At 44.6% G+C, this 22,345-nt stretch overlaps 1 protein-coding gene across 5 annotated transcripts in view; it reads left to right on the plus strand.

The window, feature by feature from the left end:
- Positions 1 to 22,345, plus strand: part of LOC118218168 (adhesion G protein-coupled receptor A1) — a 100,549-nt gene that overhangs the window by 66,648 nt on the left and 11,556 nt on the right. For 2 of the 5 annotated variants that reach the window (XM_035400621.1, XM_035400623.1), the window contains 4 exons: positions 1,781 to 1,988; positions 2,795 to 3,009; positions 16,160 to 16,287; positions 20,484 to 20,607. In XM_035400621.1, coding sequence (XP_035256512.1) covers positions 1,781 to 1,988; positions 2,795 to 3,009; positions 16,160 to 16,287; positions 20,484 to 20,607 — 675 coding nt within the window. Of the gene's footprint in view, positions 1 to 1,435; positions 1,544 to 1,780; positions 1,989 to 2,794; positions 3,010 to 16,159; positions 16,288 to 20,479; positions 20,608 to 22,345 lie in introns of those variants that run through there. The other 3 variants (XM_035400624.1, XM_035400622.1, XM_035400625.1) reach the window with 3 other exon arrangements.

Consider the following 22,345-nt stretch of genomic DNA (forward strand, 5'->3'; position numbering starts at 1 on the left):
GTGGTGACAGCATGAATTTCAAATGACTTGTGAAATTGAAAACAGGAAAAATCTAAGGAGTATAGGACCGCTGGGGTCCTTCACTGTTGACTTCTTTTAGCTCTGTAAATTAAATCGGTCAGTTCAACGTATAGCACACATTGCATGTACGCTACGTTCCATGTTTAGATGCCTTGTTGAAGTTGAATGCTGATGGTCATTAGCTTGTGAATAGAAACAGGAATGTTGTGAAGCATGCCTGTGAAGTGCTCCCTGACCATATATCAACATTACATGATGCAAAAACATTGTTTTTTTCTTTATCGCCAGCTCTTCACAGGCCAACATCTGCTGCACATCTCGACTACAGCAGCTACGGTGTCTTGAGGCGACCAAAACAGTGGGGAAGTCCCCAAAACCTGAATTGTTCCCTAAAATTTTATGGTGCAGGTTGAGCTTTTGGAAAGCCTTTGCATTTTGAACACTTTTTTTCCTCGTCGTGGCGATCGGAGGAAAAAAAAAAATGTTATGGGACTTGATTGCATATCTTGGGGATCCAAGTTCCAAAGAGCTAATTGTGTAGAATAAGGTTTATTTTTATTTTTCTATGGTTTGCAGCTCTGGCACAGTAGGTTCAGCTTCATTGAGTTGAGATAACATACACAAGGCCAGGATCCAATCAACATTACTCTGTAATGTTTACTTTTAAATGTCGATTGAGTCCCATGGAGCACCCACTTTTAACGAGTGAGCCGTCGTCTCATTGACCTCAGCCAATGGGTGGCAGGTCAGCTCACTGGGGGAGCTGGAGCTGCGGATGGGATGTGACTGAAGAAGGAGATGTAGCGCCGTGTTTAAATTGTGAAAGATGCTGAAACATAAATTCCACGTACAGTTACAGATCTGTACCGTTGAGGGGTGGTGAAAATCAATACCCTTTCAAGTGTAAGTCAATGCAGCAACTAATAAGCTACAAACTGTGGCCATAGGTATGGAAGAGGTTTCTACATTCATTGACACTGGCATGTAGAAATGTGCGAGGTTAAGCTGAAAGCTCTGTCTCAAGACCAGCCGGGACCTCTCTGCCTGGTATGGTCTCCTTTACTCTGCTTGGGGATTGAGAGGGGCTGCTACCTCACTTCTTGAATGACAATGTCAGATGCCATTCAAATCAGCCGTTTGTCTTGTGAACTGTATGTGGATCGGAAAGGAGAAGACCTTTGTCTTCTGAAAATTCTGACCTTTATGTGATGCTATGATGCTACATATTAATTCAACCACAAATGTCATTTTTGTCGTTTTTTAAGTTTAATAATAAATTATTTTATTTTATTTTATTTTATTTTATTTTATTTTATTTTATTTTATTTATTTTATTTTATTTTATTTTATTTTATTATTTTATTTTATTTTATTTTATTTTATTTTTTTTTGGGGGGGGGGAGTGGGGGTGGGTGTGGTTGGGTCGCCAGACTGACCGTCTAAATCTATGCGAATGATAAAACCTGTTCGGATGTCTCTTTAAATCAGGGCTGCAGTGTTGATGTGCCCTCGAGCACAGATGGTAAGAACCATTTCCACCTCTGCGGCAGGGAGCTTGACCAAATACGCGAGCGAGAGCGCCGCAGACGCATCGAATTGAACGCGCTCCTACGGTTACTGGTGCAATTTGGTAGCTCCCAGTCTGTAGGGAAAGGGAGGCAACTTATCAGTCTTGTTTTACAGGAGTTAAAACTGGGCGCAGCTCCCGCAAATGCCATGTTGTAATTAACATTTTTTCCCCTTTTTATTTCATCTGCAGAACGCAGTGGCAGTCGCTTCTATCCAATTACCGCTGGCTGGTTCGCCTAGCTCCCCTGCGTTGCAATCTGTTGATAACTCCACTTGCAAGCTGCAGTTTATTGTCTTTCGAAATGGGAAACTCTTTCCTTGCACAGGGAATTCGTCAAATCTCGCAGATGATGGGAAACGTAGGAGTGTTTCGACACCAGTTGCTTTCACCAAATTAGGTAAGGGATAAATGTATTTAATTTTTCTCCTTCTCCAATGTCCGTGAAGTGAGGAGTTGACAAGTTATTTGCAGTTGTCGAAAGCTGAAAGATGATACAGGCACACGTATGCGTTATTTGGAATACCTATATTTGAATACCTGCTGAATCAATTCGGGGTCTGGGTTCGTGTATAACCACCTTTTGCTGCAGTGGTGTGAATGTTTTTACGTGATTGTGAAGTGCCATTTCCACCATAATCGGCGTGGTAGCCGAAAAAGGACAGAATACTGTGTGTTTTATCTAATTGAAACAGGTATTCGTTTTCATATCTTCCATGGGATTCTGATGTTATTGTCGCTGTTGAGGTTGTTTAATGACACGATACAACGTACGTCATTGTGCTTATAGTCTGATAACGGCAGCAACGGAGACGTTTAATCTGCAACAATATACGAATAGGTCTTATGGAAATTGCATCACAGTTTACATTGTTGTACCGTCTTTAGACAGCACTGGAGTTAGAACATTCGCAAAAGGTTTGCATACTATTTGTATGCAAGAAATGGAGTAGCTAAGTGTTGTTGAAATTAATGGTTACATGTACACATTCGTAGGCGCACACACATGTACACGTATACAGATAGAGAAGGAGAGAGAAAAGGAAGAGAGACTGGCACTTTATTCCTCTCGATTATTCATCACACAGTAGTCCAAAGCTTTATACAGGGCAATTGTTTTCTTTTTTAGGATCCATGCTACGTTCGCGTTGTAGCACTTAAGGCTCTTCCACTTCGTCTCCCTGATTCAATTTGTTGCTTTTGCAGATGGGTGCAGCGGAGGGAGCTGGAGTCTCTCTCAGCCCGTTACCGTTGCCCTCCGGCACTTCGCGCTGGGTGTAGACCCAACTGCAGCCTATTGGGATTTTGACCTTCTAGATGGACACGGGGGCTGGAGGGCAGAAGGGTGCCACATAACGGGCTCTTTGGGCAATACTACCACCATTCATTGTGCGCACCACAATAACTTTGCAGTGCTAATGGTGAGTACAGTCTCTAGAGAGGGCGGAGGTCCACTTCTCTCGCAGCTCTCTGCTTTCCCCCCCCCATTTATTTCCCCCTTCCCCTTTCTCAGCGTTTTCATCGAAAGGATGTGTGCCATTGACAGATCGCCTCACGTGTTTGTCAGAGTAATCATTTAAAAGCTGGATTCGTTTGGTTTTAATTGATTGTAATGTGACAGGCTACGATGTATGACGTTGTGTATGTACAGCAGGTCTGAGGTGTATAGCTGATGGAATGCGTTGCTATGTTTTACCTTTATTACGTCAGTCTGGTGGCGATTGCTCTTCTGGTGAATTATAAGGCTGTTTCCATAAAAATAAAAAATAAAATTATAGTATCGTTTTTTTTTTTTTTTGCTCTGAGAATTATCTCCTGGTTAATGTCCGGCAGCGTGCGCATGTGGTGTACTAATTAGTTGCAGTTTACCGCAATGTTGAAATAGTAAACGCGGCAATTATTTTTGTCGTAATTCTATGGTTTTTCATTTTCTCCTTTTTTTTTTAAATTTTGATCTCGCTGGCATCAGAGTGTGACAAAATAAATTCCGTGACGATAATAGTAGTTGCACAATGGCAACACGTCTCTGTCCCTCTTTCGTGGCGCTGCGCTTATTCTGAGATTGTGTGAGCAGGATGTTTCGCTACTGAGCGGAGAGGGAGGCTGAACTGGGAGGTGTTTTCTTGGCTTTGAATGTGACTAATGGAATAGTATAATGCTGGTACTTTGTAGTTTATTTTATTTTTTTATGTGTTATTGTTTTTTTGGTATCCACATCATATATTGATCGTGTTTAAAGTATTAAAGACGGAATGTCTTGAGAGGAAAACATCAGCAAGTGGAAGTGAGGAAACGCGTGCACTGAATGTCAATCTGTGGTTGTCAGATGGAGCGCAGCTGTCAGCCAGTCATTGCGTGGGTCTGTGGCAATGTGGGTATTTAATATCCCTCCAGACGAGAACCCAGGCTTTTCGTCGTGCTGCGGGGAGTTCTGTCAGGGCAGTGGTATTGTTAGAGAATGAGTAAATGACGTTCGCGAGGCAATTCAGCCAGTGGAAGTTGCAACAAATTAATGATTTGTGCTTCGGCTTGTTTGGCGTCTTGAGCGCCATGAATTAAGATAATGTTTTTATTCGGTGAGTTTCACTGAAATTGAATATTTACTTACGTAGTTCACCCCCCCCCCCCCCCCCCCCCCCACATACACACACACACACACACACCTTTACACTGCAGTAACCGCTGAAATGACTATTTACGGATTCGTGACATCATATTTTTCAGAATTTTACCTGTTGCCTGATCTGTCAACGGGAATTTATTCCCTCATCTGTCAACGGGACTGTATGGGTTATTTCTTTGCACATTTGCTGTTCATAGTCAGGCTGTAAAATGCAAAATTATAAAAGAAAAGTGTAATCAGTAGAAATTTAAGCCATGGTCTGGCAGAGTGATCTTCTGACGGCAGTAATTGAGTTGGGTTTTCATTCGTAATCTTTGTCAATGTCAGTATTCAATGCTCTGCATCTGGCACTTGAGTCATACGATTTCAAGCTTTGAGGTAGGCCTTCTTCCCTTTGATTTGGGTTTTTGTACATTGCATTTTCTTTTTGTTTTATCTGTGTACTGCAGATAAGTACCTAACGCTGATGGCTTTACATCATGACATGTACTTGCTCTCAAACAGGGAAATGTTTGTTGTGGATGCCATTTTTCTGCTGTACTTGGGTCTAAGCTGTCGCACAGATAACTTACTAGTATATCTATGGTCAGTCGTAGGCCTAGTTTACGCAGTTTTTAAAAACAACCTCTGGTTCAGCGAGATGTTTGATGAAAATTTAGCACATGCCCAGTCAGGTGCATGTCTTGGGCCACACTCCCATGCAGGGGTTAATGTAGGGAGGCAGTGGAGGGATGATAAGTCGGGCCTGTGGAGAAAATGTCAGTTCACTGAGAGGACGGGCCCTGAAGACACACTGCAATCTCCGCTCGCTGAGATTAAGGCTCCTTTCCATTCACGACTGCATGGAGATAATTAGCCTGCAAACAGTGGTACAGACCTGTACAGCTATCCTCAGGGTGTTCACTCCTGGCATTTAAATAATGCATGTCTGACTAAGCTTTGGAGATTCAGCTTTTCGTCCAGAACGTCTTGTAGGTTTCAGATCCAAATGGATCCAAGCGTGGAGTTTATTAATTTTTTATGCCTGTAGGGTGATGAGAACCTTGAATCAGGGAAGTGTGTGTTTTCCTCTGTAACAGCCATGTGTCTGAACATGTCTCACATGTGTCCATTATCTATGCTAAAAAGTAGTGTCCTTGTTGGTAGTTTTCTGTGGTAAAGGTGCTACCCATTGCATATTCATTAAAGCAATGGAAACACAGTGAATCACCATTTCAGGCCTGTTTTGATAGAGTTTTTATATTTTGTTTTATTTATTATAAGGTTATATCAGATTTAAAAGAGCCTGGTATTTAAGTAAAAATTATTACATAGGTATCATAAATATAGCTAGTGGAAAGTACACAGGGGTTGAAAGCCAGGGGGATGGGCTTTACCTTGCTTTGACTGTAATTAGCTGATTGATCAGGAACTCCACAGCTCTTACACGGTGTAAGTGTGGTTGTGTTCTTGTTTGTTGATGCATTGACAATGTGGTCCATTTTTGTGTTTGGTGAGACACAGGTGTGGTTGTATCCCTTAGGTGGTTGAGAGATGGTTGGATTGTATTCACGTGCTTGGTATTTTGATTGACGTGGATGTCAACATGCTTGAGGCGTGTTTGTGGTGGGAATGAGGTGTTTGACATGCTTTAATCATACGCTCAGAAAAAATTCCGAAGTGTACATTTTAAAGACCATAAAATAAGCTGTCGCATCACCACCCTGGCTGCAGTCCATTTTCCGCTGTGGTTTGCTGGAGTTACTGATGCATTTAATCTGGAGGCAGAAAACCACTTGACACTGATCCGTTCCACTCCGTCCCCGCTTCGTCCGACATCGGCGTCACTCACGGCATCACAGCCGCGCTGCTTTTGTGACAGTCCACACTCCTCTGATATGAATGTCTCAATCGCCTTTCGCTTGCACTCGCTGGCAAGCGTGGCTAAGAACGTCAGCGCGTTTGAACGTGTAGGGCCTTGCATGAAAAGCACGCTGCATTCCTCCCGGTGGCCTGCGTTTCAGCACCACGGACAGATCCACAGCAGGGCGCGCAGTGCTGTCTCCCGCATTGTGCTGCTTGCGTATGAAGAGAGAGGCTGACTGACTCATCCAGCCTTGGCATTGCAGGGAGATTATTTGCGTATCTTAACAAATTCTTCTTATATGATTAAAAAAGAAGAATAGAAGAGGCCTTTGGATTCGGATGCGACTTTTACCGCGAGGCAATCACTCTTGTTTATAGCGGCGCTTAATTAGTCATGCACGCATTGACAGGGCCATCTGAATCACAGAACAGCTGGCTCAGGATCGCAACCCAGGCAGTCAGCATTTGCTGCCGGGTTCAAAGCAGTGCAGTAATTGAAGTGAAGCTGTGTGATGTCAGAATAATGGTACCTAAATGGCAGTCTATTTTTTTATTTTTAAATGACGTGATAATGGTCTAAAGAGTCTGGTTTTTGCATGGACGAAACAGCCGTCTGGCTTTGCAGAGCACTTAAAGATCTGTCAATGTTCCTTTAGCCTTCTGAGTAGCAGACTGCTCGCTTTCAACTCATTTTGGGTCGTGCCATCAGGGCCTCTGGACCTAAGATACATGTTTGCCCCTTGCAGTTATAAGTGATGGACAGACCCACTCCTGTGTGGGTAGCTTATTTGTGCTCTTTGTCTATTCATTCAAAGGTAGAATTTGTTTCAGGTCTTATGTATGTCAGCCTACATGGTGTACATGACTAAACCATAAATGATAGTTTATATACTGCTCCAGTTTTTTGTTTGTTTGTTTGTTTGTTTTCCACCTGCTGAATGGTGTTTTATGCTGATAACGGTAAAATGCAAATGTGCCTGAATCTTTTAGCCTCATCCTAAATACAAATATTGAATGCAGATCTTTCCTGAATGTTTTCTGAATTATTTAGAGCTACACACCTCTGTTTTAAAAATGAAAGCATTGAAATAAGAGCAACATTCATTTCAATATTAAATTGTTACATTTTGGATTTGCATACTACACCTGATTTCACTGATGAATGCACTGCATGTTTGAATTTTTTGGCCTTATCTGAACTAAAAATGTAGAGTGCACCATTCTTTCCTGAATGTTGTTTTCCCCTGTTGCATACGAGCTGGAATTTATGTGTGGTTACCTAAGTCATTTCATTTTTTAGGGACGATCATATTTTCTTAGCGATCAATTGACTGCACTTTTGTATGTCGCTTTGGATGAAAGCGTCTGCTAAATAAATGTAATGTAATAACTTTAGTGTTTATTGGAGAGCTGGGGGAACAAGTCAATGGATGGTCACAAGTGATCTTTTACTATTAAAAACATATTTATTTGTCTTTGCATAGTGCTGAATCACAGTGATGGGTGTTAAGGTAACTATTATAACACTTGCAACCACTTTGTAAGTTTGTCAGTTTTTATCATCTCTGATCTAGATTGCTTGTCCAGAGAGAAAATGCATTAGCAGCAATGTGTAGGTGCTATTCATGAATGCATTATTTCTATTGGTGCTTTAGCTTGGTTCTTACATGTTTCAAACTGTACTGCTTAAATTGGATGCAAGGTTTGTACACTTCAGTGGTAGTGCTATTAGCTTTATTTGTTTTTGACCTATATCACACTGGCATTTGCATGTTTCTATTTCAGTTTCTTCTACAGGGTAGAGTATATTGTCTTGGTAATCAATTTCCTTTAGTGTTTATTGTAGAACATATTCAGTGTATTGGGCCTTTTTTGAATATGTTATGCACACTGTAATTGATTTGTTTATTGCTTTATAATATGAGCTCTACGGGCTTTGTTTCTACCTTTTTTATTTTACAGATTTTTTATGGTAATTTAACACAAAGCCTCTAGTGCTGCACATTTTAATCGATTGAGTCTCTTGCTGCTTTTATTTCTGGTCATGGAGTAAGTAGAGTAAGTACACGCTCCATTTCAATGTCAACTGCATGACAAAAGGATTTTTTTGAGGTATTTAACGCATTTAATTTATATAATGGGAGTTATGGGTAGGCTGCAGACTAGTATTATCCCCACACACAATTCCACACCAATAGGAGTTACCTTTGATTTGTATTCTGAAGTTATGCTGCATCAGAGCTGTTATGAATTATTCATCAGTGCTGTAGACTGTGTTGGGGTGGCAGTGTGGAATAGAGCTAAATTGCCTCGGGGTTGCAGGATTCAATCTTGGCAGTGGCGCCGTCATTGTACAATAAGCAATGTCCAGATCAAGAAGACGTAAATGAAATGATCGTGTGGACAAATGGAAGATGCGGTTTGTGATGTCTTTAATTTGCCTCGTATCCGGGCTTAAGTAAATAATGTAGGTTGATGTGTGTGTGTGTGTGTGTGTGTGGCTGTTGTCGTATAGGAGGGGTCGCTCATGTTTTAGCGGAGGGTCGCGTGTAGGTGTGGGGAGAGAATGAGGATTGTTCTGCACACGCTCTGTGTACAAGGCAAACGGTTCTCTTTGCAGGTCAAACACAAAGTGCTCCAGCTTGGTACATCTTCCTCTTGCCCGTGACACTTTTTACATCCAAATCAAATCCATTTTAACCAATTTAACCCAGGACTTTTCATTCAGTTGGCCTAACGATGTGAGTGGCTCCAACAGCACACATTCCTGGCACTGCTACCCAATTAACTCCTAGGCAAATTGCTGAAAACTGCATTGTATAGTAATTGCATTTGAGGGGGTGACGTTATGGTATGTTTGTTGGCTCACGTTGGCAGAACTTCAGCTTGTTCAGGAGAAAGGTTAATTCTACAACATCGATTGACATATTGTAAAAGTGGCCAACCAGTAGAAAAACAAAATGATTAACATGCAAAATGAATTTGAATTGAAATTGAACAAAATCTGCTCATTGAACAAAAACTCATTGGAATGGGTGATGTTCATTCTGCGTTCATTTTAATTGGCTGACACTCATTCCGCACTCACTTTCATTGGCTGACATTGCTTTGACATTGCATGCATGTATTGTTGTGGGGAAATGGCAGACAACTGCTGAAGAACTGCATGTTTAAATCTCCTCACAGGGTTTATTATTCACAGCTTCTCAGCCTGTTGCCGTCCGCTAACAGTTTGCTTTAATGCAGATTGTTTTTCTTCTGAATAATAAATTTGGACTTTATAATTTCCCATTAGGATGAAGCATCAACTGTTGCCTTTACTCTGCTGTGGTCAGCACTTGCAGTTGGCTGTTTTCCTGATGCATAAAGTGATTTTCTGCGGTTTCCCCCCGAATTGTATTACTTTAAGATATTATAATTCAAATGATGGATGTTCTTCTGCCAAGTAACTTGAACATTTGTGTATGAATAGAGCTTCTGCCGACTGTGAGTGTTGTGAATGTTGCTGGATCTTCATCTTGAGTAACTTGCAGATTAGCTTTTGAGCACAGTTGTTTGTAACTACCATAACTCACAGAGTAGCCTGGTAATACACGTGTTTTTACTCAGAGTAATGCACAGAGTGGAGCGTGCATAGTTATAAGCCTTGGTGTTCAATATGACGCCTGTTTGGCCTTCGACCTACTGTTTGGAGCTTCTTCGTCCTTCTGAAGTGGCTGCAAGCGGATGCAAGGGTCGCTTTATTTTAGGTGCTGCTGCATCACTTCCTGTTAGGCTGCACCTCACTGAGCACGTGCAGCGGTGGGCACAGTCACCAGCAAGGTGGCCTCTGCCATAGAAACGGGAATGCCGTGCCCGCCAGCATGTGCTGCCATGGCAACGGCGTCATCCAGCTACTTGTGACCAGTAGGCAGCCCTCGGTACACAGCCAGGCGGCCTGACTGAGGTGTCCCCTCTGAACCCCCATATAAGATAGCATCTGAGTAAATGTCAGCCAGTGCTGTTTGCTTTTAATTGCTTAAATGCAATGATGTTCATTGACATTCATATTGTGAGATATTCATGTTGTGAGTTACCATGACTTTGGCCAGCTTCTCCTCTCCTTGCTGTTTAAGTGAATGTGCTGTCACGATAACTAGCATTACCTGGTGGTAACTAAGGCATTACTTACAAACTTTCTAGTTTACCCCTTATCTGTTTCTATGGAGTCATTTGCAGAAACAACTTTGTACAATATTTAGACAAGGAGAATGCCAGGGTAATTGGAAGGGATTTCAAACGAGGCTGTTTCTGGCAGGTGTAAGCAGCGTGTCGCTGTACACCCGCTTCACGCCTTTGTTTAGAGCCAAACCTGTCAAGTTTTGACAGACATGTCGGAAGATGGGCAACGTGACAGATTGGAACATCTGCCGCAAGCGTCGTCTCATTGGCTGCGGCCTCGTTTCCCAGAATGCTCCCAGCGGTGCTGTGTCTGACCCGAGCAGCTGCCCGGCAGGAGCGGCGGAGGTCGCCCTTAACACGGCCACAGAGCCCCGGGGGGTGAAAGGTCGCGTGGTTATAGCGCTTGACACCGACTGTTTAGCTCCGTGTTACAGCCTCCAGGCTCAGGTCTGGTGTAGCTTCAACCGGAAGGGTCAGCAGGGAGGCGTGTGGGGCTACAGGCTACACGGGGAGATGTAATGAGATGCAAAACATCACCCAACAGGAGGAAATAGGGGACTGTGAGACTGTGGATCTGTGATGAGACTGTAAGACAGCAGGAACACACACTCACACAAATACACACACACACACTCTCACACTCTCTCTCTCTCACACACACACACACACACACACACACACTTCAGGAGTGCCTCATGCTTAACACCGCTAACAGCTACCCGGAGAAGAGGCAGAGATGGCAGCCGCGTTTCTCAAGCGCTTCATTATGGAGCTGACCGCGGCGGCGCTCCGCATGTGAATTATATATAATAATTGGGCCGCGGACTGGAAGGCGAGCTCTCGCGTGAGGGATAGAATGTGTCTGTAAATTCAGCTGCTTAACCTCGTTATGGATGACAGGACGGGCTTATTTGTTCCTGTACCCAGGTGGCGAGGCTCAGCGAAGCGGGGACGTGATTTGTTAACAGCGAGCCGCAGGTTTAAATCACAGGTGGACCACCGCTAACGTTCCCGCTAGCGAGGCGCTTACCCTGAATTACCTCCGTAAATAAATAACATTACAAATAGATAACGTGCAAACGTGTAACTCATGCTCATTGCAGTTTTTTGCGGGAATATGCAACGTAGTGAAAGTCACGCCTCTCTGAATGCAGGGGTTTTGCACAGGAATGTAGTTAGATGGCATACTGGCATGTGTTTGAATGTGGAACATTTTAGGTGTACCACTTGGATAAAGACTGGAAGATGAAAAGAACAGGTGTGTGATGCATTACCTTTCTGTGACAGCTGGGAAAATGCACACAGCCAGACACACAGATACACACATGTGCGCACACACACGCACACACACAAGGAGAAGGTAGTCACAGCTAATGTGAACAATGCCCTTTTCACTTCTTGGTGTCAATAAATCTGTTTTATGTATCTGAGCAAGGGCAAGCTTCCTCTTTGAAAACAAAAGCAAGGCTGTCCACAATTCCTTGCCCAGCAGTATATCTATTCATTTTTAATGATCTTTTTTATTTTCCTTTATTCTTTGCCAAAACTGTGAATCCACAGCTTGTAAACCAACTGCAATTATGTTTTCATTGCATTAGACTGATTGTTAAGTAAGATCTCTTTAAAGCTAAGAGGCCTGGTCTGTTGGAAGCAGGAATGAGTCATTCCACACAGCATATAATTTCCCTGCTTGGAATATCTAGACCTGCCATCTGAATTTAGCTTTATAACTCAATCCAGGGGAACAAATCCTAATAGCACAGTAATTAGCTTTTATTGCCCAATCCAGGCTCTGAATATACAAATGTACAGTCATTTATGCTAAAAGTGAATAAACCGCAGATTATGAATTGCTCCGGAGAGAATTATGAAAATTGTGCAGATGAGAATCTCAGCTCTTAAGCATTGTTTGCTTTTATTATAGTTTTATTGTTGAAAATGGTTGTTGAAAATCAACTGCATGCGTTTGTGTGTGTGTGTGTGTGTGTGTTCGTATGTGCTTTTCCTTTCGTATGAATAAGAGCATAATAAGCAATGAGCACATACAGTTTTGCCATAGATATATATTATTAGTGTATGCTCATGACAGTGTTGTATTACTGAGGATTATTTATTGATTTGTGTTTCGTCTGGTTTTGGATATTTCAGATTCTCATTAGCCTGGGAGTGGTCTAGGCCCTGGGTTTTCAACCCCTGGGGGCTCGTGCAGGTACTGTTGATGGTACCAGGCCATACTTGATATGCAATGACTATAGATTTAGGAAAATTTTTCAAAGTATAAAACCTTAACATTATAACTTTTTTAACCTATGATGAGGGTCTCCTGTATGCCTTTGAGCCTGGTGGGGGGTCCCTGAATCAGAAAAGGTTGAAAGCTCCTGGTCTAGGTTAATGGCTGCTCATCAATGTATTAGAAAGAGAAAGGTGCCTTACCTGGACGAGCCACCCACCAGCTCCCCCCCCCCCCCCCATATCATTTTAACGCAACCTTATCCATACATTTGATGCCCATCACTCATCCTTTCCACCCCCCCCCCCCCCCCCCCAAAAAAAAAGGCCTCACCCTCCCATTGAAACTCGAAACATTCATCTGCTGCTGGCAGCACGCTCTCACTCTCTGGAGGCTGGCCGGGGGTTTTTCAATCTGCGCCTGTGTTACAGTTTCAGATGTAATCCCTGGCTCAGAAAGAGATAAATATTTACTGCATCGAATTTCTGAAATTGTGGAACCTTGTATCATCTTTTGGGTTTGGAACGTGACACACCGTTAAGATGGAGGAACTCGGTGGATCAGTAAACAGGCTTCTCCATGACTGCCCTCGGCAGGTAACAGACACTGTTCAGGAAGTCTAAATAAGAGAAATGAACAACTAATCACTGCAATCAGACATCAGGCTGTATTATTATGAACTGTGATCTAAGAAGGCCACACTTTAATGACTTAAATATGACAGCAGCCTGTAGAATCCAGTGTGGTACGATCAGTTACAGCTCTGTGATGGCGGTGTAGGGGTGGCTCACTTCAGCCTGGATTGGCCCAGTTCTTCCAGAGTCTGCTGTAATTAATTCTGCTTTCAGTGTGGAGACCGAGGCTCAGGAAGGGAGTGATAGAGTGTGTCCCGAAATGACGCGTTGGTAATAATAACGGTGCTAATTGTAATTATAATAGCTGAGAGAGGCGCCGCAAGGAGCCATCATCACCCATCTACTGCTGCTGCGGTGGTCCTGCTGAGTCACTCAGCGTGAGGAACTGTACACACACTGCAGAGAGTGTGTGTGTGTGTGTGTGAGGGAGAGAGAGAGAGAGAGAGAGAGAATTACAATATACATTCAGTAGTCGTGTGTGTGTGTGTGCACGCGCATGGAAGTGTGCATGTATGCATGTACGAGTGTGTAAGATTGAGATTTTGAAGCTAACTCTAGGTATGGCTATTACCAAGCAATTATATAAGCTTCTCTACCTGGCAGAACGCCAAATGACCGAGGTGTAATTACAAAGGTAGGGCCTTTGTTAAATAATAACAATACATGAATCAATAATTAACGAGATCACTCAGAGGAGGACCCTAGCAGTTGTTCACGTGGGCTCTGAATTTTCCCCCTCAGTGTTACTGCTACTGCATCCGAGCACTCGTGCACTGCATCCCAGCACTGTTCCCCTGTAAGCAGTTCAGCTCCAGTGATTCCATCAGCCCTGCCCAAGAATCGGGCGAGATTCTTCTGCTCAGACTCAGTGCTCTCATCAATAAGCATTACAAGCTGAGGTTGAGTGCATTTCATGTTTGGTGTTAAGGCCTCTCATTTTCTTTTAAATAAAATGTCAGCACAGGTCCCATGTGACTGGAAAAAAAACCTGTTCTGCACCATTTTATTTTTATTTACTGGAACATTCTATAACCCACAAGAGAGTATCCCTACAAAATAATAAAGAATTTCCCTCTTTTATTTTTTTTCCTTCAGTTTAGTTTAAACTTTACTCCTTAATAAATATTAATTTAAATCAGAAAAGATGAAAAGCTGTGGGCTTATAAGAAATTTGTAGGAAAAGTAAAGGCATTTTCCCTTTCATTTTTCTCCCAAGAGTGGCTGAAATTTTTAAGTAGTTCTCTGTCTTTTTCCCTGTAGCCCCTTGGTAGAACTGCAAGGTTTTCTTAATGAGCCAAAACTTTTATTTTATCTATGGATCATTCACAATAACTACAGTAAGTTAGGCAATATTGTGACTTGCACAATAATTAGCTATCCAGTGTTTTCTTACCATACTCTAAAGGGGTCAAATAAATGCTATATTATCTAGGATGAATTTGTTTTATCCCTTCACAAAATTTGCATGTCTCCTGCAAACTACACATTTATACATGTTCACATCTTTTTTGCTACATGGAATTATATGAATGATACTACTACGACAAACACTGCTGCTACTACTACTGCTGCTGCTACTACTGATACTGCTACTACAATGACTGCTGCTACTACTACTGATACTATTGCTACAATTAGTGCTACTACTACTGACACTACTGCTTCAATTACTGCTACTGCTTATGCTGCTACTGCTGCTACTACTACTTCCACCGATGCTACTTATTATCCAGTAATACTAAGCATCTCAACTTTTGAGTTGAATATTCCCTCTGTCCCTTGGGCTATGGCATGGCATCACATACTGTTCAGTGGGTGCTGCTGTGTCCCTTTCCCAAAAAATATTTCATATTTTCTCATTCTTTTTAAAATGTGGGAAATGACCTTTTAGGATAGTTTAGTCTCACCGAAGAGGAGGCCTGCAGTCTTTCACACAGATGAAAGGGCTGATTTATTGAACAGACATTTTGCCCATCAGGGCTTAATCAGTGCTAGAGCATCAAAGTCCTTTTGATTGCATAGAAAGATCTTGGAGCTTTGTCTTTAAATGCATTCCCTACCAGACCAGCGTTCCCCTAGGCACTGCTTTTCAGTCCAAAGTAATCAACTAAATGTAAAGTATACTCTAGGGCATTGTTGCCTTGAGTGAAAAGGTCTCTACTTTTCAGAGGTCTGAGCTTCTGTTGGAAGATGGTCTTTCTCTCTTTCTCTCCATTTCTCGCTCTCTCTCCCTCCCACCCTGTTTCTCTCCCTCACTCCCTTTCTCTCTCTCTCCCTCCCACCCTGTTTCTCCCCCTCACTCCCTTTCTCTCTCTCCATCCCACCCCTCTTTCCCCTATCTCTCTCTCTTCCTCCCTTTCTCTCTCCCTTCTTCCCTCCCTCCAATCCCTCCTCCCACCTCTGTCTGTCTCTCTGTCTCTCCTCTGTTGAACCCTGAGCAGGGGTATGGCCCATCTCTGCCCTGCCCTGTCAAGGGGAACCCCAAATATAGACCCAGACACAAACCCAACCTTTAATGGTCTATTGGACCAAAGTGGGTTTACAGGAGAGAAATCATTTGCTTACCATACCATTGCATTACCATGGAGTGAGACCTCATCTGTCAGAGTGGACATCGTCTTTTCTCTCTGTCTCCTGTGGTCCCTGTGTGTCTGCACACTCAACATTAATCATGAATCACTGCCAAGCGGCCTTTCGGGAAATGGAACATTTTAGAGACCGTAACTCTGCTACTCATACATAATTATTTACTTTAATTGAATGCATGATGGCCTCATACGTTATACTGGGTGACAAGTACATCAACTGTAGCTGTAGCTGTGTGAATTCTGGGAATGGTGGTGTGTGGTTGTGTGTGAGTGTGTATGTCAGCACGTGTGTGCTAGTGTGTGCGTGCGTGTGTGTGTGTGTGCTAGCGTGTGTGTGTGTGCTCATGCATGGATATGCGTATGATTATGTTTGTACCCGCCATATTTCCATCACCGGTTGATCGAATAAGCCGTGTTGTGCTGTGTGTGTCTGCGTGCCTCTCATCCAGAGCTGTCTAAAGCGTGTCTCTGTGTTTCTCTCTCCCTCAGGATCTAAAGAAGGTGCTGTCTTTCCCGCCGTACCCGGGGGAGTTTCTGCACCCCGTTGTGTACGCATGCACGGCTGTTATGTTGTTGTGCCTGTTCGCGTCCATCATTACCTACATCGTGCATCACAGGTAAAGCCCCAGACATCGTTGCTCTTATCTCTGTGTATGAGTGCATATGAGTGTGTGTGTGTGTCTGTCTGTCTGTGTGTGTGTGCACGTGTGTGCGTGCTTGCCTATGTGTGTCTTTCTGCGTGTACGTATGTATGCATGTATGTGCGTGTGTGTGCCTGCCTGTCATCTTTCTGCTCCAGTCACTGTGGCAACATTCTGGAATGTAAAGCCTCATAAACCAGTCAGTAGGTGGGCAGAGCCTCCACATACTGTCCACCATTGGTTGATTGAGGACCAATCAGAAAGCAGTGAACTCTGCAGCAAAGAAATTTCATTGGTTCAACTATTGCACGCGATAGCTTCATCCAATAGTTTGCTTCAGAGTCCAAATGTCACCGACCCGTAAAAACCAAAACACACATACTTCAGATGCAAAGAGGTATTTAAGAATGATTGTGCATAATTTCCATTTATGGGCAGAAAATAGGGAAACATAAGCATGTTTGATGTGAAACATTGAAACCCAAAATGAGTGTAATCCACCTTGTTTAATTGCCTGTGGAGTCTTTTGTTATTGCATGTCATATGCTGATATACTTCACACAGGGGGTTGGCTTTATTAATACAGCACTAGAGGAAGTGGCATAGGAAGTGCATGGTGTGCGGTTAGTACATGATATTGTGGTTGTAGTATTTAATTACATTGTACTTTTTGTATGGCATTAGATAGCAACTGCTTGATACTAATTTATTTTATTATTTTTGATTTGATACTTAAATCAGACTCCCTGATTCATGTGATTGAGTATAATTTTAAATGGCATAAATAGAATCTTAAATGGCTTGATTTGGCCAACATCTTTTTTTCTCCGAACAGATCTGGCACAAATATGTAGTCCGTGTTGCTGTAGGTCCTGCATAATTTAATTTCCTGAATGGGACACTGACATTACTGGAAGCGTTCAAGACAAATTCCTCATCATTTTAGTCATAATAAATCTGAGTAATTGTATGGACATGATGGAGATATTTGTGCAATTATCTTATGCAGTACGGTTCTGATATTAGTAATGGGTGACAGTGTAATATAATGGGGAACTGGGCTTGTGCGTTCTTCTGGGACTCTTGAGAAAGATACTAAACCTGAAAAAGCTTCAGTAAATATTCAGCTGTATAATGGATTGTATGTAAGCATCGGCTCAATGGTGATATAAAGTGTAATGTGAGACAGTGGACTTGTTTCCCTCAGCTGGGGTGAGAGAGCCTGTGAGGACTGCACAGAAGGAAATGTAGTGAGATCTCAGCAGAGCTTCATTCTCAAAACAGCCAACCCTGTATCTTTATAAAACTCGCTGCCGCTATATTAGGCTATAATACTCATTAACTCAGTATCAGAGCGTACTCCCTCCATGAGATTTTTGTGGCACTGTGGCACTACACACCAATGAAACTGTTTATATTTATTATATATGAGTACCATGCCCAGTTCTGTCAGCATTGTACTATACTACCACCTGCGTAAATGAGTAAATTAGGCCTGCATTAGTTCGCAGACATCTAGCAGATGCTCAAATCTGGAGTGACTTGTGTAAAATGAAGCACATGAGTGCTTTCATAGGTCTGCAAAGTGCAGTAGGATGATAGAGAAGGATGATAGACACGATTAGAATCACTGTGATTAGAAGCACGGGACTCGGCCAAGCTGTTGTTATGTTCAGCTAACCAGACAATCGTGTTTAATATAATGGCCTAACCAGGCCATTCAGCAGATCTGTGAATGTGTGTGAATACAGCTGAATGTCTCTCTATCTCCAGTCTGAGTAACTGTCTCTGTGCTACTGCATCGCTACATGGTACTGTGAGTAATGAGTGAATAATCCTGCATCTCAAACTCTGAGTAATGTCGGTGTAACTTACAGTATCTTAGTGAAGCTGTAACTTTTGAGGGGTTGGGATACAGCAATGCTGTATTACTGAATGCTTAATACACAATTCATCCTGTAAATTACCACTTTTTTTGCAACAGATGGGATACTGTTGAACAATACCCTGGACATCTGGTCCTTCACAGCAATAGTCTTTCAGATCTGTATCTGGTCTCGCCTTTTCCATACGCCGTTAAAACTGGGCTGTGAGTCAAACAGTCCTGGCCGGTGAAGTGGTGCTGTAGCAATCAGGGAGACCCTACACCAGACTGTGCAAGTGCGTCAGACAGTGACCCACCAGGCCTGACTCAAGGCTTATTTTCATCAATACAGGCCAGATTGTCAATGCACCTACCTGTTTTAAAAACGTTTTTGTGGTGTTTTTATGACTGAAAAATAAGTGCCACCTCCGTGTTTTTGCTTTTATCCCTAGTTTAACATGTTGTTGTCAGACATTTGAGGTATGCAGCGGTCTTTGACCTCCAGGCTAAAGGAAGCTTAGAACCTTTCTGTTGACCCATCAAAATGTGCATTTCTTCCTAGTAGCACAGACCTGAATAGGAATTAAACTTTGACCTTCTGGATCAAGACCAAATGTGATTGACACATTTGTGGGAAGAACCAGGACCAAGTATTTGCAGGCTTGAGGGATTGGAGGCAGGTGTTGGGCTCAGGGTCATGGAAACAGGTGTTTCAGACACACTTTGCCATCCGCGCAGCTAGCCTTCTCCTGCCAGACTTGGCCTGGTACCCCTGCCTCACCTTACACCACACAGATTGGCAATCAGACATTACGCTGTTCCCCTACTCCAGCACACACTTAAGCCCCCTCCGCTGAGAGAAGCATTTCTGAAAATAGCACCCGCTGAGGTTGGCGCTGCTCGTCAGAGCTGGCTGTCGTTCCTTTCGCCCGGTGGTGTGTTCTCCATCCCTCTCTCTCGCTCTGGCTTCTGTGGATGAAGCGTTTATCCACCGGCTTATTTTCCGATAAAGCCTTTGTGTAAGCAGGACGTGTGACATCACAGCGAGGCCTGGAGCCTGTGCGAGGGAGCCGTCCTCCTGGCGCCTGCCCGGCCTGACCCTCGCCTGCTCTTCCTCCATGGCCAAAATGGAGGAGATGAGTTTGTTTTGCGGCCTGGCAGCGGGACTGACGCCCGGTTAATGCACTTGACCTGAAAAGCTTCGCCCGCGCGGTCCCCTTAAAACAGCCTCCAGTTAGAAGGCCTGGCGGTTGATTGATGGGCCGTTCGCCCCGTGTCTCGGCCCGGATGCAGATCCGCGCCTGTGGAAAGAGCTGTGTCATCCAGTCCCCAGCTGCAGAGATGGGACAGCTGAGTTTCTCAGCCAGTGTCGACACTGCCTGGCCTGACTCAACAAGAGAGGAAACAGAATCATACGATGTGATTTTTATCAGATTTGTCAGAAAATCGTAAATGTGTCACACATAACGGCAAATGTACTGTAAGTGGGTTCTCTGTACCAGTAACGAAACTGGGCTCGTATGCAGGAGGTTTCCAGTTTGATTCCCAGTTTGGGACAGTACTGTTGTAGTCCTGAGCAAGCTTATGAATCGGAATTGTTTCAGAAGGTATTTGTGGCTTTCTATGTGGTGTTATTTGGAAGTGTGCAGACGTTCCTCTGGATCAGGGTATTTGCTAATTAAATTCATTGTAATGAATTTGTCTGCAAAATGTATTATTATTATTATTATTATTATTATTATTATTAATATTATTTTCATCATTGTGTGTGTACATGCATGCACGTGTATTCATTCATGTGTGTGTGTGTCTGTGTGTGTGTGTGTTTGTATGTACGTGTGTGCGTTTGGTCGTGTGTGTGTACATGTGTGCGTTCATTCATGTGTTTGTGTGTGAGCATGCGTGTGCGTGTGTGTGCGTGCGTGCGTGTGTGTGTGTGTGTGTGTGTGTGTGTGTTTGTATGTACGTGTGTGCGTTCGTTCGTGTGTGTGTACATGTGTGCGTTCATTCATGTGTTTGTGTGAGCATGCGTGTGCGTGCGTGTGCGTGTGTGTGTGTGTGTGTGTGTGTGTGTGCGTGCGTGCGTGTCTGTGTGTGTGTGCGTGTGTGTGTGTGCGTGCGTGTCTGTGTGTGTGTGTCTGTGTGTGTGTGTGTGCGCGTGTGCGTGTGTGTGTGTGTGCGTGTGTGTGTGTGTCTGTGTGTGTGTGTGTGCGCGTGTGCGTGTGTGTGTGTGTGCAGAGTGGTCTTTAATTTGATTCATTCATTTTGGTTGATATTTATTTGGTTTGTTTTCTGTCCCTTTTGGTAGCGCAATCCGCATCAGCAGGAAGGGGTGGCACATGCTTCTCAACTTCTGCTTCCACACGGCGCTGACCTTCGCAGTGTTCGCGGGCGGCATCAACCGAGTCAAGTACCCCGTCATCTGCCAAGCCGTGAGTGTCCTGCGCGTCTTTCCTCTTTCTTCAGATGGAGTATTCATTCCTGGAAGGACAGCAAGGTGCTGAGGACATGCTCTTCAGCCCAAATGGGGCTTTGCGCTTTGGTTTTTTATGTGTTAGCGGGGTGAATGCGTTGCTGAACGCTCTGCGGACACGGCTGGGCAGCCTGATAAACGCGTCCCGGCCCTGCTGTGTTAGCCGGCGGCGGTGCTGCCGCGCGCTCCTGCCCGTAATGGCGCCCGTCCCCGCCCCCGCCCCAGAGGGCCGTCTCCAAGGGCTTTTGTTATTTTAATTAGCGCGTGTTCAGTGTGCGCGGGGCGCGTCTCCCACGTCGCCGGGTCAGCACCCGCCGTGCCGGAACCTTGGAGACACGCGGCGCCGGGCGGTACAGCCGCCGGCGGGGAAGGGGGGGGGGGGGGGGGGGGGGGGGGGGGGGGGGGGGGGGGGGGGGGGGGGGGAGGGGGGCGTTTACGAGCCTGCCGCTGTGAGGACGGGGGCCGGAGCACTCCAGCTTCACAGGCAGCTGACTGGCGGAGGCTCATGAAGTGGGAGACGTTGCTCGGATATCCGTGAGGAGCCCCCTGGGCGGGGTGGCGGGGGACTTAGAAAGGGCTGGGGGGGACATTTTGAGCCTAGAAGAATTTGTGACAGAGCATTTAGCCGCACCTGGCGCTTCTGGCTACAGTGTGGAGCTTGGGCTCTCGCTGCAGGTCCCACGGGCCACAGGCTGTTACCCCCACTTCACCTGCGTCCAGTCCAGATCGCCATCGCCTCTGAAGAGGTCCGTTTAGGGTCAGGGCGAGGGTTAAGCTGAGGTTCAGGGAGTTTGACCTTGCTATGGAAACAATGCCAGCATTTAAGTGTTCTGCGCTGAGAGTTTCTGCTCAGCTGTTATGTCACTATGGTAACGGCTTCAGCCGCAGTCCTCGGGCCTGCCCTGCAGTCGGAGCGGCTCTCCTGCGCACATCCGTCTCTCACGGCCGCCATGTCCGCGACTCGCTCTCCTTCCTTCCCTCCCCCTAGCAACGCTGCGTGAGACGGCGAAGCCGAGATAAGGCTTCCTTTTTGCTCTCTTCTTTTTCTCTTAATTGATGTTTCAAAGGCCCGCCCTCCGTCTCTATTTTTAACGGCAGCGCTTGTTTTCCTCTCGCGGAGCTGCGCGGTGTACGCGGGAGGGCTCGCACAATCTCCCCCCCCCCCCCCCCCCCCCCCCGTCACAAGTGGTTTGTTTCATCTTTGGTCGTTTCTCTTTTTTTTAAGCCGCTAATAAACAGTGGCTGAAAATAAAATCACGCGGCCGCCCCGGTGGTCCCTCCGCCCTGTTTACGTCGGCATACCGGCTCTGCGTCCCCGTTTATTCCGCGCGCCGTTCTGCGCTTGCCTCCGAACGTGCGGGGCGTCGCAGTTTGTCACACACGCGTGTCGGGCGTGTCTGTGGTTGCGAGTCACTCTCTTCACCTGCAGGGTCACTGCAGATAATAGCAGAGTCCTCGCTCGGCTCAAATGCTCAAATAAAGCCACGCCCTGTACATGTGACAACAGCATGCTACAGTGTTAAAATGAAAGTGAGGGTAGTTTAAAATTCTGCAGTGTTGGAAATGAAAGAAAGCACTGCCCCCTCAGTCTCTCCCTCCCATTCTCTTCTCGGCACACGAGAATGCAGAGCCGTGATGTTCACAATGCAGATACGAGTGTATTCTTGGCACGTACGGTACTCGGAAAACAGAAAACA

This window comes from Anguilla anguilla, chromosome 18 (assembly GCF_013347855.1).
Source record: "Anguilla anguilla isolate fAngAng1 chromosome 18, fAngAng1.pri, whole genome shotgun sequence".
NCBI lineage: Eukaryota > Metazoa > Chordata > Actinopteri > Anguilliformes > Anguillidae > Anguilla > Anguilla anguilla.